At 36.9% G+C, this 21,306-nt stretch overlaps 2 protein-coding genes across 3 annotated transcripts in view; both read left to right on the top strand.

The window, feature by feature from the left end:
• The window catches only part of LOC133517602 (sodium bicarbonate cotransporter 3), a 131,606-nt gene that overhangs the window by 14,605 nt on the left and 95,695 nt on the right, over positions 1-21,306 (top strand). The gene's annotated exons all lie outside the window — the stretch shown is intronic.
• On the top strand, positions 5,249-8,735 carry LOC133517586 (uncharacterized). 2 transcript variants are annotated; one of them, XM_061850913.1, is made up of 3 exons: positions 5,249-5,355; positions 5,656-6,802; positions 8,602-8,735. In XM_061850913.1, exons 1-2 carry the CDS (start codon positions 5,265-5,267, stop codon positions 6,798-6,800), a joined length of 1,236 nt encoding a protein of 411 aa, XP_061706897.1. In that variant the 5' UTR covers positions 5,249-5,264; the 3' UTR covers positions 6,801-6,802; positions 8,602-8,735. The 2 variants fall into 2 exon arrangements, with proteins under 2 accessions (XP_061706897.1, XP_061706896.1); XM_061850912.1 differs by lacking the exon at positions 8,602-8,735 and having other exon boundaries at positions 5,656-6,951.

Raw genomic sequence — 21,306 nt, 5'->3', positions numbered from 1 at the left:
TTAACAACCAATTTCAGAGCATTTTTTATTGAATTGCTACACAATACTTCGTCCTTTTTGTTGTAAAGATATAAAATACATATCCAAAAATATTTTATATATTATACATATGTAGTATAATATATAAAATATTTTTTCTTATGACTATGGGAATCTTTTTTGTCTTTTTTGTGACTAAGTTTTTCTTCTTGTTTACATCGATAACATTCGATGACTATCATCCTCGGTTGTCAAAGAGTAAGTACTCCTTGCCAATAAAATAAATTAGTACCATTGAAAATCCGCAACATGGCGGAGGCCAAACAGAATCTTGTCCTATAGAGCAACCATGAAACTATGTCTATGACTATGCACTCCCCAACATGGTAATTCCAGGCAGAATAAAATTATGAATGTGGTCAAGTGACCCACTTCTCCACCATATCTAAACTTCATACGTTCCCCTTCTACACATAAAGTTATGAACCATGTCATAAATATTATTTTTCTGCGTGACCACGTACGCCTTGGTAGGCACATACTCGTAAATCACTGTCATTTGTAATTCATATTGTGGAATTGCTTTAGGGTTGATATTCTTATAACTTAATAACCAAACCAGTAAAAGTGTGATATCGTGCCACGCATATTTTTTATAGATCTCAAGGTCAAACTTATCATGGTTTGCCATGGTTACTCGTCCTGTCGCTTGCGTTTGTTAGATTATTTCAGGGGCAGGTGTGCGAGGCATAGTAGAACTGGGTAGAAGAAAATTGTATTTTATGCGAGCTTTGTAGAGACTTGCGGCTTTTTAGAAAGAAAATGTTTAGAAAAGTTTACAGAGGTTGACTACGTAATAATAAATCATACATGTGCTTATTACTTAAATGTTCAGAATATTCAAAATTTCTACATTATCAAGGTAAAAAATTTAAGCGATTGATTACTAATTAGGCTACTTGAATTACATGACTTGTGACTTAATATATTTAATACGAATATATAAAGGGTGTAGCAGGATAGCCTAGGAAAAATTGCCCCCAGCGATTTTGGGCCGAAACTGTAATCAAACGATGCCTTTTGGGGAGGTTATACTCTGCACAAAGTTTCATCCCTCTGTTACCCCCTGGGGGTGAAAAAAACCCGATTAACCCCAAAACTGTTTTAATTATTTTTTCCTAAACTATGAAAGTGACGAATTTCAAATTTCGTACAAATATTAATAAGACTAAAAGCTATGTGCTAAAAAAATATTAACCCCCTAACCATTGAAATTCTTGTAAAAAAAACAAAAATAAAAAAAGAATCAACCTGTATATCAAGTTTGGCTCATGGTACCACTCCATTTTTTTTTTCAAAAATGAACCAGTTTATATTCTACATGATACAAAAGTTTCATGGACCTACTCCAGAAGGAACATTGCGAAATTAATATGTATTGGCTCTTTGGTGCGTACTATTCATTGAACTCCCACTAAGAGCCTTGCATTATTAATAAACAATGGCTTGCGATCGGACCGCTGCTCGTGCCCGATTTGAAAAAGGTGGGGATAAAGAAGTATGAATCAAACTCATTTGTACATGGATCTCAAGTTTGGCTCATGGTACACACACCATTTTTTTTTTTTTTTCAAAAATGTACCAATTTATATTCTATATTATATAAAAGTTTCATGGACCTACTACATTGCGAAATTAAAATAAACGTACTATTTCGTAGCTACTAATCATTATACTCGTATCATGCTTAATACGCAACGTCTCGGACCCGAAAACAAAATAATTTAAAAAAACCGGCCAAGAGCATGTCGGGCCACGCTCAGTGTAGGGTTCCGTAGTTACTCTTCCGTCACAATAAGCTAAACTGGAGCTTAAAGTATAGTAAATTGTTAACCAAGGGATGAAACGGTACCTTTCACGTGAGTTAAACAAATAGGCAAATTTGCATAATCAGTACCTAATTAAAGTATGTCTTTTTACTATGAAGGGGAAACTTTTTGCGATAACTCAAAAACAGCTAAACTGATCATGTCCGCTATAGTTTTCATTTAATGTCTTTCTTAAGAGCTCTACTTCCACGATTTTTTTAATTTTTTTGGACCTATGGTTCAAAAGTTAGAGGGGGGGGACACATTTTTTTTTCTTTCGGAGCGATTATCTCCGAATATATTCACTTAATCAAAAAATGTTTGTTGAAGACCCCTATTAGTTTTGAAATACCTTTCCAACGATACCCCACACTGTAGGATTGAAGCAAAAAACAAAAATTCACCCCCACTTTACGTGTAGGGGAGGTACCCTCAAAAAAATTAAATTTTTAGATTTTATTGTACGACTTTGTCGGCTTTATTGGTTTATATATCCATGCCAAATTTCAGCATTCTAGCACTAACGATCACGGAGCAAAGCCTCGGACAGACAGACAGACAGACAGGCAGGCGGACATGGCGAAACTATAAGGGTTCCTAGTTGACTACGGAACCCTAAAAATGTTTTTATAAATACAAATGAGTTTGATTCATACTTCTTTATCCCCACCTTTTTCAAATCGGGCACGAGCAGCGCCAGCGGTCCGATCACAAGCCATTGTTTATTAATAATGCAAGGCTCTTAGTGGGAGTTCAATGAATAGTACGCACCAAAGAGCCAATACATATTAATTTCGCAATGTTCCTTCTGGAGTAGGTCCATGAAACTTTTGTATCATGTAGAATATAAACTGATTCATTTTTGAAAAAAAAAATGGTGTGGTACCATGAGCCAAACTTGATATACAGGTTGATTCTTTTTTTATTTTTGTTTTTTTTACAAGAATTTCAATGGTTAGGGGGTTAATATTTTTTTAGCACATAGCTTTTAGTCTTATTAATATTTGTACGAAATTTGAAATTCGTCACTTTCATAGTTTAGGAAAAAATAATTAAAACAGTTTTGGGGTTAATCGGGTTTTTTTCACCCCCAGGGGGTAACAGAGGGATGAAACTTTGTGCAGAGTATAACCTCCCCAAAAGGCATCGTTTGATTACAGTTTCAGCCCAAAATCGCTGGGGGCAATTTTTCCTAGGCTATCCTGCTACACCCTTTCAACTAGACTTGTAAATAAACCTTATTTCAACTAAAAAGAACTGGAAAAAGGTTCGGCTCTCGCAGCATGGTCCCTAGGATGCTAACAGTATATTTATATTATATTTCTATACATATAATGCCACAGAATAAATAATAATACTACCGCAAGTAAATGACACTTTCTACAAGACCAAAGTTCAAGGCATTCAGGGACGAAACATGTTGTCCCTTTGTAATGTATGGCACTATCCCTTTCGGCTATTTAGGGTTGTCAAACTTCAAGTTACTATCTTATCTGTGGTTGTGCACGCAAAGGGATGTCAAGTTGTGCCAACGCCAACCCTAATAATTGCTCGGACCAATACTGAGCCGAACGGAAGACCCGTGAATGCCCGAAAGGATCAGGGGGCCTACCGCGAATACCGTAATTCGCAAATTGCGGGGATCTTTCTCTATTACTCTCACTAAGACGTAATTAGAGTGACAGAGCAAAATGCCCGCAATTGACGAACTTCGATTTGCCCGGTCGGTTATAGCCCAGTTTCGCCCCCCTGCTCAAAGCTGCTCCTTTGAGTTCGACCCTTAGAATATAAGAAGTAATACTCGTATACATATAATATTTACGAGATTATACTATTATATTATCGTAGATTATACTTCTTATATTCTTCTTATATATTTTTTTAATATTTGCGACAAAATGTAAAATCTATTCTATGGAATTAATTAATCTATACATCACACATAATTAAAAACAACAACAAAACCAGGTCACAAAATAAAATTAATTAGGTATGTAATTACAGCATCGTCTTCAGTTTCAAGGAAAACAATGGGGTATTAATAAAGCTTGTAATGAGAGAAACTCGGTCTTTAACTTTATTTATATCAACGATTGTTCCTATACAGGATGTAACAAAAATAACGGGGATCTGTTTAAGAGCATATTCGGTATCATTTTCTAGGAAAAAGTAAAAGAAAAAATTAATGCCTTTAAATTGATCCTCGCTATTTTTGTTACATACTGTAAATCCTGCGGTGACAGTATGGTTACATTTTTATCACTTGTCACTATGCCTATCGCTTTCACACTTGTTAAATTGTCACGGGCATGTGGGTGTGTGGGTATAATAATCTCCTATATATTTATTATTTATTTATTTATAAGTAAAAATACGGAAATAAAAATTATACAGTGTGTAAACCTCAAACTTAAACTAGACGCAGGTTTTAGTGCTATAAAACAATTCTGAAAGATTTTTTTGAGTTCAGTCTTCACTACCAGAGCATAATTAATTTTTGCATTTTTTTCGAGCGGCAATGTATTTCGTACATCATGATCACTTGTGATAGTTGTGACGTCACGTCATTAATTAGACGTTTTGAGTTAAAACAAAGTAGTGATATATTTGTGTATAGTGTGTTCAAAATGCCTGGAAGAGCTACTGGTCCATGAAAGAGCTAATGAAGGGTAACCTTCCATTGTCACTGAAGCGCAAACTCGTTGACATGTGTATTCTGCCTGTCCTAACCTACGGGGCCCAAGCTTGGTCACTCACAGAGATTCAGAAGTCCAAACTGAAGGTTTGCCAAAGCGCTATGGAGCGTAGCATTCTAGGTGTTAAACTAACGGATCGGATAAGAAACACCACGCTGCGTTCAAAAACCCGCATTGCTGACGTAGGCGAGAAAACCGCTAGGCTAAAATGGGACTGGGCCGGTCACGTCTACCGCATGCACCCAGAGAGGTGGGCTAGCATAGCCACCAAGTGGATGCCGGTAGAGGGACGTGGACGGGGCATGCCCAGGCGGAGATGGCGGGATGACCTGGACAGCTTCCTGAACAACTGGCCAAAGGAAACACCAAATCGGGAATCGTGGAAATCAAGGGGAGAGGCCTTTGCCCAGCAGTGGGACACTCAAACAGGCTAGGAAAAAAAAAGTGATATATTGCATGCTGAATTATTTTGTATGAAAAAATTTTACTTCAATATTGCATCCTCCAGATTTAATTACCATGTAGTCCGTTTTTCGACATACTGCATCGTCACACAGTTTTAGAAATTAAAAAAGAAGACATTATGACCTTTCGATCACTCATCCATTCACCGACCGGTCAGTCGCAACCAATCTTGTTCATTCGTTTTTCGTGTGCAGCATCGTCAACATCGTATCCTGGTATAGTGAATTATAACTACACATTAAAAACCGTACGAAACATGGGAAAACGTAAACATAAACATAATGATAAGGATATTCGTCGCAAGATTCAACGTTTGGAGGAAAAATTGCGATACAATAGGCGCAAAGGTAAAACTACCCGTTATTTTAACAATTTTATTGATTTCTTTATTTTGTTACTTTTCCTGTGAATACGTTTCGTAAATTAAGTATTGTCTTGAGGTGGTAACACGAGATGTTATCCTGACAGTTAATAATTAGTTGTTTCTTGACGTGGTAATACGAGATATTGCCCTGAAACAATAACTATTGTGCTCCTTAATGTGGTAATACGAGATATTGCCCTGGGCCAATTATTGTATGTACTTTCTTAAAGTGATGATACCGTGATATCGCCCTGAAAGTAACAATGTATTATTATTATTTTAGATTTGGATCGAAGATCTGACTGCTCGACGTCAGGCTCATCACAAAACTCTTACTATGATAGACAATCTCCAGATGTCGAAGATGTTGAGAGCAGAAATAGCGAGTATGGCGAAGACTGGATGCTTCGTGAAGAAGCCTTCATGGATGATGAGATTCATGACAGTACTCGCAGCTTGGCATCTCAGGTGCAACCAGTGGTGAACAGCCCCATAGCGAGCCCCTTGCCTCGGATCGCAGCGGCGCCAGCGCCAGCGCCATCTTTGCCGCTAATACCTACCGTACCAGCGCCGGACCATGCCGCCTCGGTTCAAACTAACCCCGCTCAGTCTGTACTACCCACAGAAGTAGATAAATCTACAACCATACTCCCGGAAGAGATCTTATGTCTACTGGGAGAGGCAAAAAAGCTAGATGAACCACTCGGTGAGTGTATTCCTGATGAGCTCTCTGAACGCTGGGGGAAAATATTAACGGACGGGCTGGCCAAGGATGTGAAGCAGTCCCTCGTGGATAAAATACTGATGCCTAGTAATTTTTTACTAGCTCGCGCGCCTAAGTTAAATCCGGAGGTGGCAGCAGTAATTAATGAATCAGCAAAAAATCGTGACATACGTTTAGAAAAAGCTCAAAATCAACTGGGCCGGGGCATCGCTGGACTTGCCAATTTAGCAAATGATCTTATAAAATCAGAGTTGGATAAACTTGATATCATCAAGAAAATCTCGGAAGTTACCCAAGTCCTGCTAGACCTTCATTATGAAGAATCAATCAACAGGAATAAACTCCTAGTTCCGTTGTTAGATAAGAAGTTCTGGAGCACAATAAAAGGGGTTAAAAGAGACGAATACCTTTTCGGTGAAAAACTGGGTGATAAAATCAAAAACTCTAAAGATATAGAAAAATCGGGCCAACAGATTAAAAAATCCTTCACATTTAACCCGGCGTTCCAGCATCGTAAGCAAACGGCGCAGCCGGGAAACGCGAGAGCTCCTCCTCGCCAATACAAGCCGAAAGCAACACCAGCACCGACGACGGGCAGATACTACGAGCCTCAGTCCTCGACGTCGGCGAGGAGGACGACTTCGAGCCAGCGTCGCGGGCGTCACTACTCGAGCAGCAAAGCGAACGACCGGAGCCGCCGTTAGAGGTACCGCATGCCGGGCGCATACAATATTATTATAATAATTGGTTATTAGTCACCGACGATCCGTCGGTATTATCTATTGTACAAGGATATAAAATTCCAATTACCTTGCCGATTTCACAAAGCACCGAACCCAATAACCCTCCCTTTTCAAAAAGAGAAATGGATACAGCAATAGCTAAATTAATTGACTTAGGAGCCATAACGAAATGTAATGAAAATAACCCTGGTCAATTCATTTCACCTATATTTTTGACTCCAAAAACTAACGGTGAATTTAGGTTTATCTTGAATTTGAAAACATTAAACAAGTCTGTTTATTCTCACCATTTCAAAATGGAAGATATTCGCACAGCTATTAAGTTAATATCAAAAGGCGCCTTCATGGCTACAGTTGACCTAAAGGACGCCTACTTTCTGGTCCCAATACATCCATCGTATAGAAAATTTTTAAGGTTTAGATATGACCACTTATATGAGTTCAATTGTTTGCCAAATGGGTTGACCTCAGCGCCCCTTGTCTTCACTAAGCTATTGAAACCGCTTCTATCCTTACTAAGAAGTCGGGGGCACATATTAGTAGCTTACCTTGACGATATCTTGTGTATAGGAAATACCCGAGAAGCTTGCAAACACACGGTACATGTTTTAATAGACAATTTGGAGAAACTTGGTTTTGTGATCAACTCCGAAAAAAGTATTTTTACTCCTGCTCAAAAATGTAAATTTTTGGGTTTAGTAATTAATTCACAAGCCATGCAATTACAATTGCCTTATGATAAAGTTGTAAAAGTCTCAGAAATGACAAAAAATATGCAAGCTAAAACTTATACAAGTATACGTGATTTTGCAAAGTTCATAGGCACACTCACGGCCGCTTGTCCTGCAGTGGCGTATGGTTGGGCGCATACTAAGCTGTTTGAACGTGAAAAATTTTTAGCCCTTCAACAATCTCACGAGAATTACGATTCACAGATGATTCTTAAATCATGTTTACAGGATGATTTTAAATGGTGGTCTAATATTGCGTCCAAAGCTCAAAATAATATGCAAAAAGATACTTATCATTTCGAAATCTTTACTGACTCATCTCTAACCGGCTGGGGAGCAGCTTGTAGCGGCGAAATTACTAGGGGGCATTGGTCGGGTGCCGAAGCTCAAAATCATATTAATTATCTTGAGCTTTTGGCTGCCTTCTTAGGCTTACAATCATTTTGTAAATATAGTCGTGATTTAAATGTGTTACTCAGAATCGATAACACCACAGCTATATCCTATATTAATAGAATGGGTGGTATACAGTACCCCCATCTAAATAAAATCACAAGAACGATATGGGAGTGATGTGAACAGAGACGTATATTTATTTTTGCGTCTTACATTAAGTCGCGTGACAATACCGACGCCGACCAAGCCTCTAGACATACCAATATTGACACAGAATGGGAACTTAACTATAAAAGTTTTGAAATCATTCGTAATCACTTGGGAGAACCTGACATAGATCTGTTTGCATCTCGTCTAAATAACAAATGTCGAAGATACGTTTCTTGGAAACGGGATCCCGGTGCTTACGAAATAGATGCGTTTACCTTTTCATGGCGCAATTACTTTTTTTACGCTTTCCCTCCATTTGCGCTTGTTCTAAAATGTCTTCGAAAAATAGTCGACGATGGAGCAAGGGGTATCCTGGTTGTCCCTCATTGGCCGGGACAGCCATGGTTTCCGTTGTTCCTGTCCCTAGTTAAATCAGAAATTATCTATCTGAAACCTAATAAAAATCTTTTACTGTCACCTTACAGAGAGTGTCACCCCCTTTGGCGCAGCCTTACCCTGGCGTGCGCAGTATTATACGACAAGCCTACGTAAAACGCGGCATACCGGATGATTGTATTGAAATAATGTTACAATCTTTATCAAAGAATACTCTTGCCCAATATAATGTAGGATTAAAACAATGGTTCGTGTTTTGTCAGGTGAATAATATTGATTTGTATAATAGTTCTGTTGCTGACATCTTAAAATTTCTTACAGAAAAGTACCATGCAAACGCCAGCTATGGTACATTAAATTCTTTTCGATCCAGCTTATCCTTGATTATGGATAAAGACCGCTGTAATAATGATTGTGTTTCGAGGTTCCTCAAAGGCGTTTTCAAAAGTAAACCGTGCTTTCCTAAATATAATTCTATATGGGACCCTAATTTAGTCTTAGATTACCTGTCTAACTTCTTTCCCAATGAGTCGATAACGTTAGAAAATTTGACAAAGAAATTGGTAACTCTTCTCGCGTTGTCAACGGGACAACGTGTGCAGACGTTATCTTTAATAAATGTTGCAGATATCCTGATACAAGAGACCCGTATTATTATTGTCATTAATGAGATTATTAAGACGTCTGCGCCTAACAAACATAATCCAAGACTGACTCTACCCTTTTTTAAGGAAAAAGTCACTATTTGTCCAGCATCGGCATTATCCTGTTACATAGAAAGAACTTGTAAATTTAGATCCTCTATAAACTCGAGCAGATTGATCTTGACAATCAAAAAACCAATTCATAATGCTAGTTCCCAAACTATCAGCCGCTGGATAAAGCAAACGCTAAGTAACAGCGGAGTGGACACCAAGACGTTCACCGCTCATAGCACCCGGCACGCCTCGACGTCCTTAGCTAGCCGATCTGGTATTCCCACAGATATAATTCAAAGAACAGCGGGTTGGTCGGGAAATTCTCTTTGTTTTGCCCGCTTTTACAATCGACCACTAATAAATACACAGGAAGATTATATATTTGCTCGAGCGGTCTTAAATAATTGAACTAGGTATGTTCATTATCTTAACTGATTAGTTGAATAATCTGTGATTATCATTAATATTTGTATAATTTGGAAATATTATTTCTCATTAAATTTGAACACAATTGCATAATAATAATAAACGTAACATTAATTATTATTATGTTGCCTTTCATTCTGCAACCAGCGCTAAACATCTACATGGTAATTAAATCTGGAGGATGCAATATTGAAGTAAAATTTATGGTTAAAAGAACTTACCTAAGTGAATTTCAACCAAAATTTTACGAAATATTGCATCCGAGAGATTTAATATCCCGCCAACCCCAAAGAATAGAACCCCATGATGCAGAATAAAAGTCTGGGCTAATAATTATAGCTCTAAAACGAATGAACAAGATTGGTTGCGACTGACCGGTCGGTGAATGGATGAGTGATCGAAAGGTCATAATGTCTTCTTTTTTAATTTCTAAAACTGTGTGACGATGCAGTATGTCGAAAAACGGACTACATGGTAATTAAATCTCTCGGATGCAATATTTCGTAAAATTTTGGTTGAAATTCACTTAGGTAAGTTCTTTTAACCATAAATAAAAGTTGTAATTTTTTTATAAAACCTATGAAAGCGTGTTAATTACAGCCTAATCTAACCGCCCTTTGATTATGTGTTCTTGCATTGACATTTTGACAATTGACATTACATTACTTCCATTCTACCTATGCCTAAGATGACATGGTGAAATTCCTATAAAACGTACAATGGATCTAATACGAGTTTTATTGTAATATATATACGTGTTGCGAACTAAAATCCACTATTTTAATATATTTACTACATAAAGGATACGCTATGTGCTGTTAAGCTACCATACGATGCTGGTAAAAATGTCACTAAACTATACAAATAAAGGCCGATTCAGATCAGATTCACATGTCGTAAGGGCCCACTGATCACCAATCCGCCGGACGGTATTCGGCCTGTCAGTTTTTTGGAACTGTCAACTTTTTGTTCCAACTGACAGGCCGATACCGTACGGGGCACTGTTAATCAGTGGACCCCTTTACGGTTTTGGTCTTATATTGGTACCAGTATCGTCGTTCGGTCTCTCACGCATACCAATGCAATGTAATTTAATGTGTCTTGTTTGTGTTTACGAATAAACATTATTCTATTCTATTCTATTCAATAAGTGCAAGCGAGATTGCTTAGTGACACTCTCATTGCATTTTGCGTCACCAATCTGCGGAGCGATTTTCAAGATCGTGTCAAAACAAGATCAATACTGTAACACATTTTTAATTCAGAATCGACATTCAGGTAAGGTTACCTATAGGTACGTGTCTCTCTCCGTTACTTCTGGTACCTGTTTACCACTGAAATTGGCACATTTTTTTATACTACGTCGGTGGGAAACAAGCATATGGCCCGCCTGATGGTAAACAGTCTACGTAGTATATGTCCATGCGCGTTACCGACCCTAACACCCCGCACCTTCGTTGAGCTCTGGCAACCTTACTCACCGGCAGGAACACAACACTGTAAGTAGGATCTAGTGTTCTTTGGCTGCGGTTTTATATAAGGTGGAGGTACTTCCCCAGTTGGGCTCCGCTCTAGACCTGGAATGACATACGCTGTGCTGTATTACCACACAAAGATGTTGTGAAAAGCGATTTCTAAGTTATAGCATGTACATAAGTATACCTGACATTTACTCTCCAGTTTACACAAAAAGGGTACTTATTCCCTTACTAAGGTATGTATGTAACATAAAGCCACAACCTTTTATTTGCTTTATAACGACAAACAGCTCATGCGAATCCACCGTCTAGACGACACCTCGTAAACAGAAAGCTATTCGACACACGAAATTGAACGTACGAGACGTTCGAGACTAAAACAATTTGAACGGAATTTACGGATCTCGTACATATGTTACAATTACAAAGAGAGTGGCACGTATGTGTTAGTCTTTATGTCCAAAAAGACACATTTTCTTTAAATGTTTTTAGGGGCAGCGGCTGGTGAGTATAAATTTCCTTTGGCGGGTAAACATAGAATCATTTATTCCATATTAACTAGAACTTACTTATTACTTAAGCCTTGCTACATAAATATTACGTCTGCTGCTGCAAACATTACCTTAACCGCTGATAACTTTCGGCTAACCGGCATGCATGATTCCGTTTTTATTTCGTCAAATTTTAAAGACGTTTTTTCTTATTACCGACAGCTAAAACCTTAATGTACTTTAATTTTTAGGATGTTATGTATTAATTATATAATTAAAACATAATTGGAATTTTTATAGGTACCTAACACTTTTAAGAATACGTAATTTATTAAAAGAATGTAAAAATATAAAGAAAGTAATTTAATACCACAACAAATTAACACCACCGAAACAACAAGCCGAAACTTTTGGTTCCGAAATAAACAATATTTTTACAAAGTTGCTACAAATTAACAGACATTACCAAAAATTCCAGACAATATATTACGCAATTATAGTCAACTTAGGTGGAAATCTGAGCTAATCTAAGTAAAACTGACACATTGAGGTCTTATACATATAAGATCCCAGCCACTAAGCCGACTACGGTCAGTACTCAGGGCGGCTACCGGGAAAATCGTAATTCGTCAATTGCGGGCATTTTTCTCTGTCACTCTAATTACGTCTTAGTGAGAGTAAAAGAGAAAGATCCCCGCAATTTGCGAATTTCGGTTTTCGCGGTAGGCTCCCAGTACCGACTACGATAGACTCGGTACTGACCCTGCCTATGAAGCTACCATACGATATATAGGGAGGTCCTTGGTTCGAATCGCGATACGGGCATTTATTTGTGTTTATCAGGAATGTTTGTTTCTCAGTCATGGATCTTTTCTATATGTATCTATTTATCTATTCAAGTATCTATGTCGTCGCCGATTATCCATGGCTTTGCTAAGTTTTGGGCTAGGTTGATCTGCTAAAAAAGATTTTCGTAAACTTTTTTAGTAATTTTTACAATAATTATAATTAGTATTTTTGTAGTAGTCAACCTAAAGTAAATCTTTGATCAATTATGTTACATGTTTTTATTGTTATTTACTGACCGAAGCGACAGCGAAGGTCTCCGTTATATTTCGGACAAAATGCATTCGTATGGTCCGAATGTTCTCCTCTACAGATCGCAATTTTCGTAAAATTTTGTGAATAGGTTCGGTAGTTAAATCGAATTTATCTGTCGTTTCGTTTTTAAGAAAAAAGTCAATAAGGCGGAAACTGGCATAAAGGACTTAAGCGCCAGTAGCGTCTATGGTATAGTTTCTATTTTTCTCCGTGAGCTTCTACGGATTATCGTCTTATCTATTGTTTAAAAACCGCAAAGGCGCGTGCCACTATGAAAAAATGGTCATGCCGCATAGGTAGCGTTTATTGATTACTACTCTATTGAGCACGGAATAAGATTCATTATGAACTAATACAGAATTCTAACAGAATAGCTGTCTGATCTCTATTGGTGTGTCTAAGGTAGGCGACTAAACGCTCTCAAACCAGCTTAACTTGTGACACTGCGATCCGAAACAAAGATACGTATTCGAAGACCTCGCTTGCACTGGTAATGCGAGCGCACGGCTAGCTAGCGCCAAGGAAGCAATGTTATGTTTCTCGAAGAGCAGGTAAAAAACAGGGCCGGATTTTCACACAAATATATTTGGGTGGTTTTACGTTCTTTAATTTAAAGAGATAAAAAAATGTTTTACTAAATGTTGTAGTCTATTATAAAATTATATCTTTATTTTAATGTATTATAATATATAGGTATATATTTAAAACTATTTTAACATTGTTTTCTGTGATTTTACCTACAGTCGAATAACGCTAACTCTTCAGACTTCTAACAAACTGACACTGTTTGTATGGTTTGCTTGAAAGAGTTAGCGTGATTAGACTCTAAACGATATGCATATTTTGTTTTATATTTATTTATTTTATGCATACACTATTATGTATATGTTACTTATTTTTTTGTTGACTCATAATATAAATTTGTATAAATGTTTTACTAAATGTGTACTCTATTGTAAATAATATCTTTATTTTAGTGTACATAATTATAACATATAGGTCTATTTTAACATTAGTAGTACGGGATTGTTAAATGGATATACATATGTATTACTATTTTACCATTGTTTTATTGTTTATTTAAAATTAGCCTGTTTAAAGTTCAAAATTAGCAAACAACTGTTTAAACAGTTGATTATAAAAATGAGTATATCTCGTTATTATTGTAATTACACAAACCCATTCTGTTAGATGTGTACCTACTATTTAAATAGTGTTATGTTTTATCTCTTTAAATTAAAGAACGTAAAACCACCCAAATATATTTGTGTGAAAATCCGGCCCTGTTTTTTACCTGCTCTTCGAGAAACATAACATTGCTTCCTTGGCGCTAGCTAGCCGTGCGCTCGCATTACCAGTGCAAGCGAGGTCTTCGAATACGTATCTTTGTTTCGGATCGCAGTGTCACAAGTTAAGCTGGTTTGAGAGCGTTTAGTCGCCTACCTTAGACGCACCAATAGAAATCAGACAGCTATTCTGTTAGAATTCTGTATTAGTTCATAATGAATCTTATTCCGTGCTCAATAGAGTAGTAATTCAATAAACGCTACCTATGCGGCATGACCATTTTTTCATAGTGGCACGCGCCTTTGCGGTTTTTAAACAATAGATAAGACGATAATCCGTAGAAGCTCACGGAGAAAAATAGAAACTATACTGAATACCATTGTGAGTTCGCTGTATAATGACTCAACAAAGTATTTTTACATTTTAAGCTAAACGCGAGGTCTACCTACAGCTGACAGAGCCACTAGTTTATTATTTAACTAGTGATACTTTAGTATTTATTGACAATAACAATATACATAATGGATATATACAGATGATTACTATAACTAGCTTATATCTTTAGTATTATATTCTAAATTAATGTAGGTACCTAATCTTTTATAAATCCTAATCTTTTATGTTTCGTTGTTAAAGTCTTGATTTAATTTTTTTTTAATTGTGTAATTAGTAATTAATTATGTAAAAATACTTCTTTAGCAGGGTACGTACTTACTTACTTACTGCTGTGGCGCAGCGACCCGAAAACCGTTCTCCGTTCAGTTAAAAAACGTTTCTGTCCAGTCGACGGCTCTTGCTAAGGTCTTTTTAACTCGGCAGTTTGCTAAGGTCTTTTTGCACTTTGTCTCTCCAGCGGTACATACGTAACGAACCAATACGTAATAGGACCAATTTTGAATGAGAATAAAATTGAAATTTTTAAAATCAAAGATCCCTCAATGTAAATCTTTGATTTATATTCTCACCTCACTCGTCAGCATAATTGTCAACAAGTTAGGAGTATATTTTTACCCCGTAATTTTGGTACAAGGTCTCGTACAGTTATGTACATAACATACGAGTAACTTGTGAAGAGCTCGTATTGTGCCGGACCGGCCTTGCCCGAGCCTTAAGGACTTCTGGAATCCGGAACTTTCCATTATGCGATTTTCTCAAGTTAGCCAATTAGGTGGCTCAGTGTCAAGAGTTCATTAAAATACACTTTTTTAATATCTAGTTCTCTTTTGGTTTTATTTGTCTTAAATTAAGGTAAATTATTGTTTTATCAATAATTCCTTAATTTCTTCGAATTCTCTAACGTTAGCGTTATGCGATTTTTGTGAATCACAGCATTCATAGCATTTAAATAATTCTATGGACAATTTTCACAATGCATTCATTGCATAACACATAATTTAACAAAATCAATTTCATCAAATACGGCAAACTTACAAATATTTAAAATGCCCCTGAATATTTATAAAATTAAAATTTAATCGCCTTCGTTGTCTGTCTAAAAAAATATGGCATCTACTGTGTCACTGTCAACGTTGCGTTGTACCACAAGATCTTACACATGACGTCAGTAGAGCTATTTCCATACAAAGAGTGCAACCTTCTATGAAGCGCCATGTGTACAATTGTACATTCCCTGCTTCGCACTTACGGTATCCCGAATGTCAGTTGCAATAAATACAATTCCTATCCAACTTTCATTAGATGATTATACTTCAGTCCCTACTCCCCAGGCACACCATCCGCTTGGAGTGAGTACACTATTACGCCTCTCCACCTTTCTACAAATTATATACTGTTAAAATTGTAACAAATTAACAATATACAACTTACATTACAAACACAATAAAAAAACGAACTATTGAAACTAAAACTAAACTATGATAAATCTTAAAATAAGCTTATAAAAAAATGCCCCCCCCCAGGGTAACTTCATGTGTTATGGCGCCCAGAAGGCTGGCAGCGTTATCTTTTTGGACGGCGAGGCTTATCCTCTGGCTGGTAGCTGCTAGCCCTCCGGTCACCTGTGGTGTCTATAAGATGCTTGGAAATCTCTTTAAAAATGGTTTTCACGCCGGGCCCCCACGGTCCTAAATTTATATCTTGTAGTCAATTAATATCTATTATACTGGTATGTGCTTTGACCTCCGGGAAATAGCTAAACGCAAAATATTCGACGCTTCAGCTTAGCCGACAAACAAGATAGGTACGTAATTCTGTGAATTATCCGTTTAATGAATAATCCGTCCGTAAGCTTACCCGTTGCAAGCGGCAAAAGTAGCGCATTGCCTTGCATATGTCAGCTGCAGAGATTAGGGTAAACTTTTATTTTGTTGATACTTTAAAACTTGGTCGATAGAAACTTTTCCATTCCGTACAATATAAGCGCAATTTCACCGTGTGTCCTGAAAACTCTTCCACTGCGTTACAAAAACGTATGGTATGTTCATAACTCAATGGAAAATGCCAGACATTTTTTAAGACAAGATGTATTTTCGTATTTATCCCGATCAGAATAAGGAGGGTTTTAAATCAGCCAAATACTATCCAAATCTGACGAAAAAAAATCGTCAATTATATAAAACGGCCCTTGCTGAGAAGTGCTTAGCTTGTATTTTATGCAATGACCTATGTTAAACACGGCAAATCAACAGATAGCCTTTGATATAAGAGTATTTTTTTTTTTTTGTAATTTTTTTGTGGCATTTTTGCTACTTTTGTTTTATTTCTAGTCAGGCGAGCCCTTTTCATCCCCGATAGGAAAGAAATACCCAAAATTTAGATTATTTTTTAAAAACTTTATTTGTTACAGCCATACTTAGTATATGTATAGGGAAATGGTAACACAATAGGAAAAACTCTAGGACATTTTTTTATCCTAAGGGCTCGTGATTCTGAATAGAAATGACACAAAATTTATGAAAAAGTAAAAAATTAATGAAAGAGGCATTTTTTTTAAGAAACACTCATGATAGATTTGAGATGTCTTTAAAACATTAGGATGGCGAATGAACCAGCATTGTCTATTGTTGCAATATTACTGCTGCACTATTTATATTAACGCGAGAGCTTGTCGTAGCTGTCGTTGCTGCTTTACTTCCGCTATTAGAATGTCCAATCCGTCACTCAATTTGTAAGAAGATTTATTGTCGCCTGAAAGTACGGGATTGGTTTACGTCAAATCCGGTAGTGCTGATTTTTTGCAGACCTGTTTATGATGTTGGCCTAAGTCCATCCAAGTTTGTGACCTCGAGCGCCGAACGCAACTCCGTCAAAAATTTAAAAACCTGCGAAAATTTCAGATTTCTTTTAGATTTATGCGATTATAATCCTAAAGGACTAGTTCTTGGCAGTACCTTCTCAGGACGTTTTTAAAGTAGACTACATTTGCTACAATACGAGAATAGAATTGTCTCTGTAGATCTAATAATTTCCGAGATAAATCCTTTCAAAATATAAAATTTTTCGTAGTTGAATTCGTAGGCTAAGTAAGTGCAGTGAGTAGGTATGCACTTTTGTCTCAGGTGATGCCGCTTGGCACGATTGTTCCTAAATCTCGGTATTCCGGGATCCCGCGTCTATTTTCAATCCCGCTGGTTGCGGGATTGCGAGCACGGGATCTCGCGGGATTTGAAGTCTCGCATTCTAAACGATGCAACAGAAATTAGAGACTAACACACTTGACTCCCTAATCAAAAAAGAGATGAATGCTCATTATTGTGGCAGGTCCATTGGCAAATATTTATGTTTTAAAAGTATGCCGCCAACTAAATTAGCGTGGAAGCCGTTTGCAATGTATGCCTTTTCCTGTGACTGGATATATTGTCTCTAAAATTCGCAGTAGTTAGACAAAATCCATGTTATGTTTTCTTTGCTAATATTCTCAACAGAAAGCTGACCAAACTGATTTTATTTGAAAAATTAAAAATAATATTTAGCTTTCTGATTTCGTTGTCATTAATGAACGCATGTTTTTATTTTTCTTTATCTTTGATCTTATGATTGATTTGAAATGTTGAAGTAGGTTGATTATTTCAATGTGTTTTTAACCTTGTATTCATAGTCTTAATTTTCATGCGGGATCCCGGAAATACCGGAATATCGCAGGATTGAAAATGTGTAGCCCCGCAGGGACCGGAATTAAAGACAGGCTGCGGGATTGGAAGCCCTACTTATTCCTAAGGTCAAACAAAGCTGATTTGACCCGGCAGACACGAGAGGGGAAAGGGTCGGCTCTCCAGGTCCAATCTAAGCTACTTATATTTCTTCCTGCTCTTAGGCCTAAGACACACTTATAATTTTTACTTATGTAAGATAAGATGGGACGCAGCTATACAACGGAATGAGAGATGAATATCAGTATTTCACGAAAAGCTTTGTCTCTACTTACGTAGATATAACTTACAAGTGTATTGGCCCGGCCTTAGCAATTAGGGCCAGTTATATATCATTTTCATATCATTTAGGGACTTTGTATGGATCATTCATCAAATTAATATTAATAACGCTTTCCATTTCTGATCACGAAATCTCACTTTTCATTTTTCGTTTTAGAAACGTCAAATCTATAACAGTTTGATAACAAGAAATGAAAACAAAACAAGTTGTACTTATTTATTATTTACCTAAAAGTCGCATTTTGTAGCATTGTTCTATAGGAAAATAGATTTAGTAGGCACGTTAAGTGCATACATATACTACGTAGTATATACTACGAGAGCTACAAGAAGCAAGAAAGTTCCAAGATAATTTCGAGATAGATTTTCTCTTTATTGTTCTCGACTTTCGCCTCGGTAATTTAATTTGACACGTCGTAATTCCGCAACATGGCGGAACAAATACCTAACAAAGTAATAAGCGGAGTATGAATTAATTAACATAGAAGAGACACCCTATATTACATATTTTTATATAGATATTTAATGAGTTATGTCTCAACAATAGTCGTCCTATTACGTAACTCATCCGTAAAAAATTACAAAGCAAGACTAAACTTCTCTGATCTAAATATAAAACAATATAAATAAACAACATTAGAATCTACGAAGGCTCCGATTTTGCTCCATAAAAACCATCACTACCGTCTGAAATAAGTAATGTAACCATCGGCCCGATTCGAAGAATGAGATACGATAACGATAAGTTCTGGTTTAGATAAGTTCTCATTTAGATATCGTTTGTATGTCGTGTAATTGACAGAAGCAGCTCGATTCGGGCAACCAATGTCAATTTGACGTTAGAAATATCGTAGATAGATCTTAATGGGATCACAGCGGAATCGAAATAAACGTCACTTTTGACATGTCGTTTAGTTATCGATCTTTTAAAGATCTTTCCAAGATCTTAAACGTGTCTTAATCTTTCTTCGAATCGGGCCGTAAGTATAGAACACTTAAAACCAATACGGACCGATCGTGCACGAACTAGGAACTAGATGCACTAATGCAGTGGTAGACCACAGTCAGGTTCTGTAAGGCACAGCGTCTGTTTTGGGTGAGCCACCTAGATTCCGCCTAAACGCCGGATTCAAGGGCACCTACACTAATAACTAAGTGAAAAAGCCAACAAAAGATACCAAAAGGTAAGCCAAAAAAACGGGGGACAGACTGAAAAATGGAAAATTGGAGGAAGGAGGCAAAGAAACGGAGCAAATGGAAAAGCACTGTAGAGGAGGCCACGACCAACAAAGGATTGTAGCGCCACAGGAAGAAATATAGAAACCAACAAAATCAAAGACGTACCTAAAAACAATCTTTATTATTTTTCCTCACATATTCCTCATAAATTCCTTCATGACTATACTAACACTCATAGATAAAATAAGCTGAGACAATAAACTTCCTTTCTCGGTCATATTTATTTACTCGTTTCACTGTTCATTTGGCACTCGGTTGAGACATCTATGGCAGTTTGTTGAGACTTATTGGTAAACGTTCGTTCCTGGTACGTGTTGATGTGTAAACAAGAATACTTTTAGCCACATTTTTTACTGCACACGCGAACTACGTTTAGTTTTATAGGTTTACCGTTTAATTGAGACGGTTGCTACGAACTGGCTGGTATAGTGAGATTTTTAAATGTAATATATGTACAAACTAGTTTTATTTCCAAAACTCGGTCTCTAAGGCAATTTCAAATAAAGTATGACTCACGCTTGAACGGCCCGTGTTCAGGCCGAGACAACAGACATTTCATTTTCTATGACAGGTGACCGGTGATCACGTGATGATTTGTATAGAAAACGAAGTGTTGGATGCCTCGGCTCGGACCCGGGCCGTTTTAACGTGACTTATCCTTAAATAAGATGATTATAAAATGGCAGATTTAGTACATGCATTTTTAGTGATCAATATTTGTGCCTAAAAATAAAAATGTACACGGCTATATACATGGGTCAGACACATTTTAGAAAAAATATACCATTTTTGGGTTCTATCTGTTCGCCGAAATTTATTGTCCGAATTTAACTTCACAACCAACTTTTTGCTGATGAACTTTGGCAACCAACATTTGGCAAATTTTCATTATAATAAGGTTTTACTTGCTGAAATGATTGTTAAGTAGATTATTATTATAACACACAACATTTCTCCCTTTTTCTTCCCCCATAAATTGGCTAAATATTTATTAATATAATAACGCCTAGTCATTTGAAAGAGTCAAGATAGGTGCGACGACGAGCGAAGCGAGAATAAGGGGCGTGTTAGGTTATATGCAACTAATAAACAGCGCGCGAAGCCTAGCGAACGCCAGGACCGAATTTATGCATCGTAGGTACGAAATTAAATTACAAAAACAAACCTTTTATGTTTTGTATTAAACTTACGAAGTCATTGTGCTACCGAAAACGTTTCGTTATAAAAAGTGTATTTTTTTAACTGTTGGCCAAACATACAGTTGCTAACTGTTAGGTATCATTCGCCAAAATGAAATCATGCGAATAATTTTTGCGAAATTATTCGGCAAAATAATTTTCGGCAATGATTTAGAGGACCGCCGTTGTTCATATTTCAGTCTACTGAAAAAATGTATGTTATAGTGCAGCGTTAAAAATTTGCTTAACTTTGCGATGTCTACAGGAAAGACGCGAATGAGTTAAGTATACTGTAAAATGTGTATTATCTAAATGTGCAATTTTGCAAATAGCGAAGCGAGCAAGTCCTCAGTTTGGCGTGTGGCACATTTTGCTAACCGCGGGCAAATTACATTTAGGCTTGCGGTCGCATACGCCTGTTTTGACTTGTACAGCACATGTAATTAAAGTAATTGAATGTTAAGCGTAAAAGTAAGCATCGAAGGAAAAGTTAATAATGTTAGTA

The sequence above is a fragment of the Cydia pomonella genome, chromosome 5, assembly GCF_033807575.1.
Source record: "Cydia pomonella isolate Wapato2018A chromosome 5, ilCydPomo1, whole genome shotgun sequence".
NCBI lineage: Eukaryota > Metazoa > Arthropoda > Insecta > Lepidoptera > Tortricidae > Cydia > Cydia pomonella.
The sequence above is the reverse complement of the archived record's forward strand: the minus strand, read 5'-3'. Positions and strand labels throughout refer to the sequence as shown.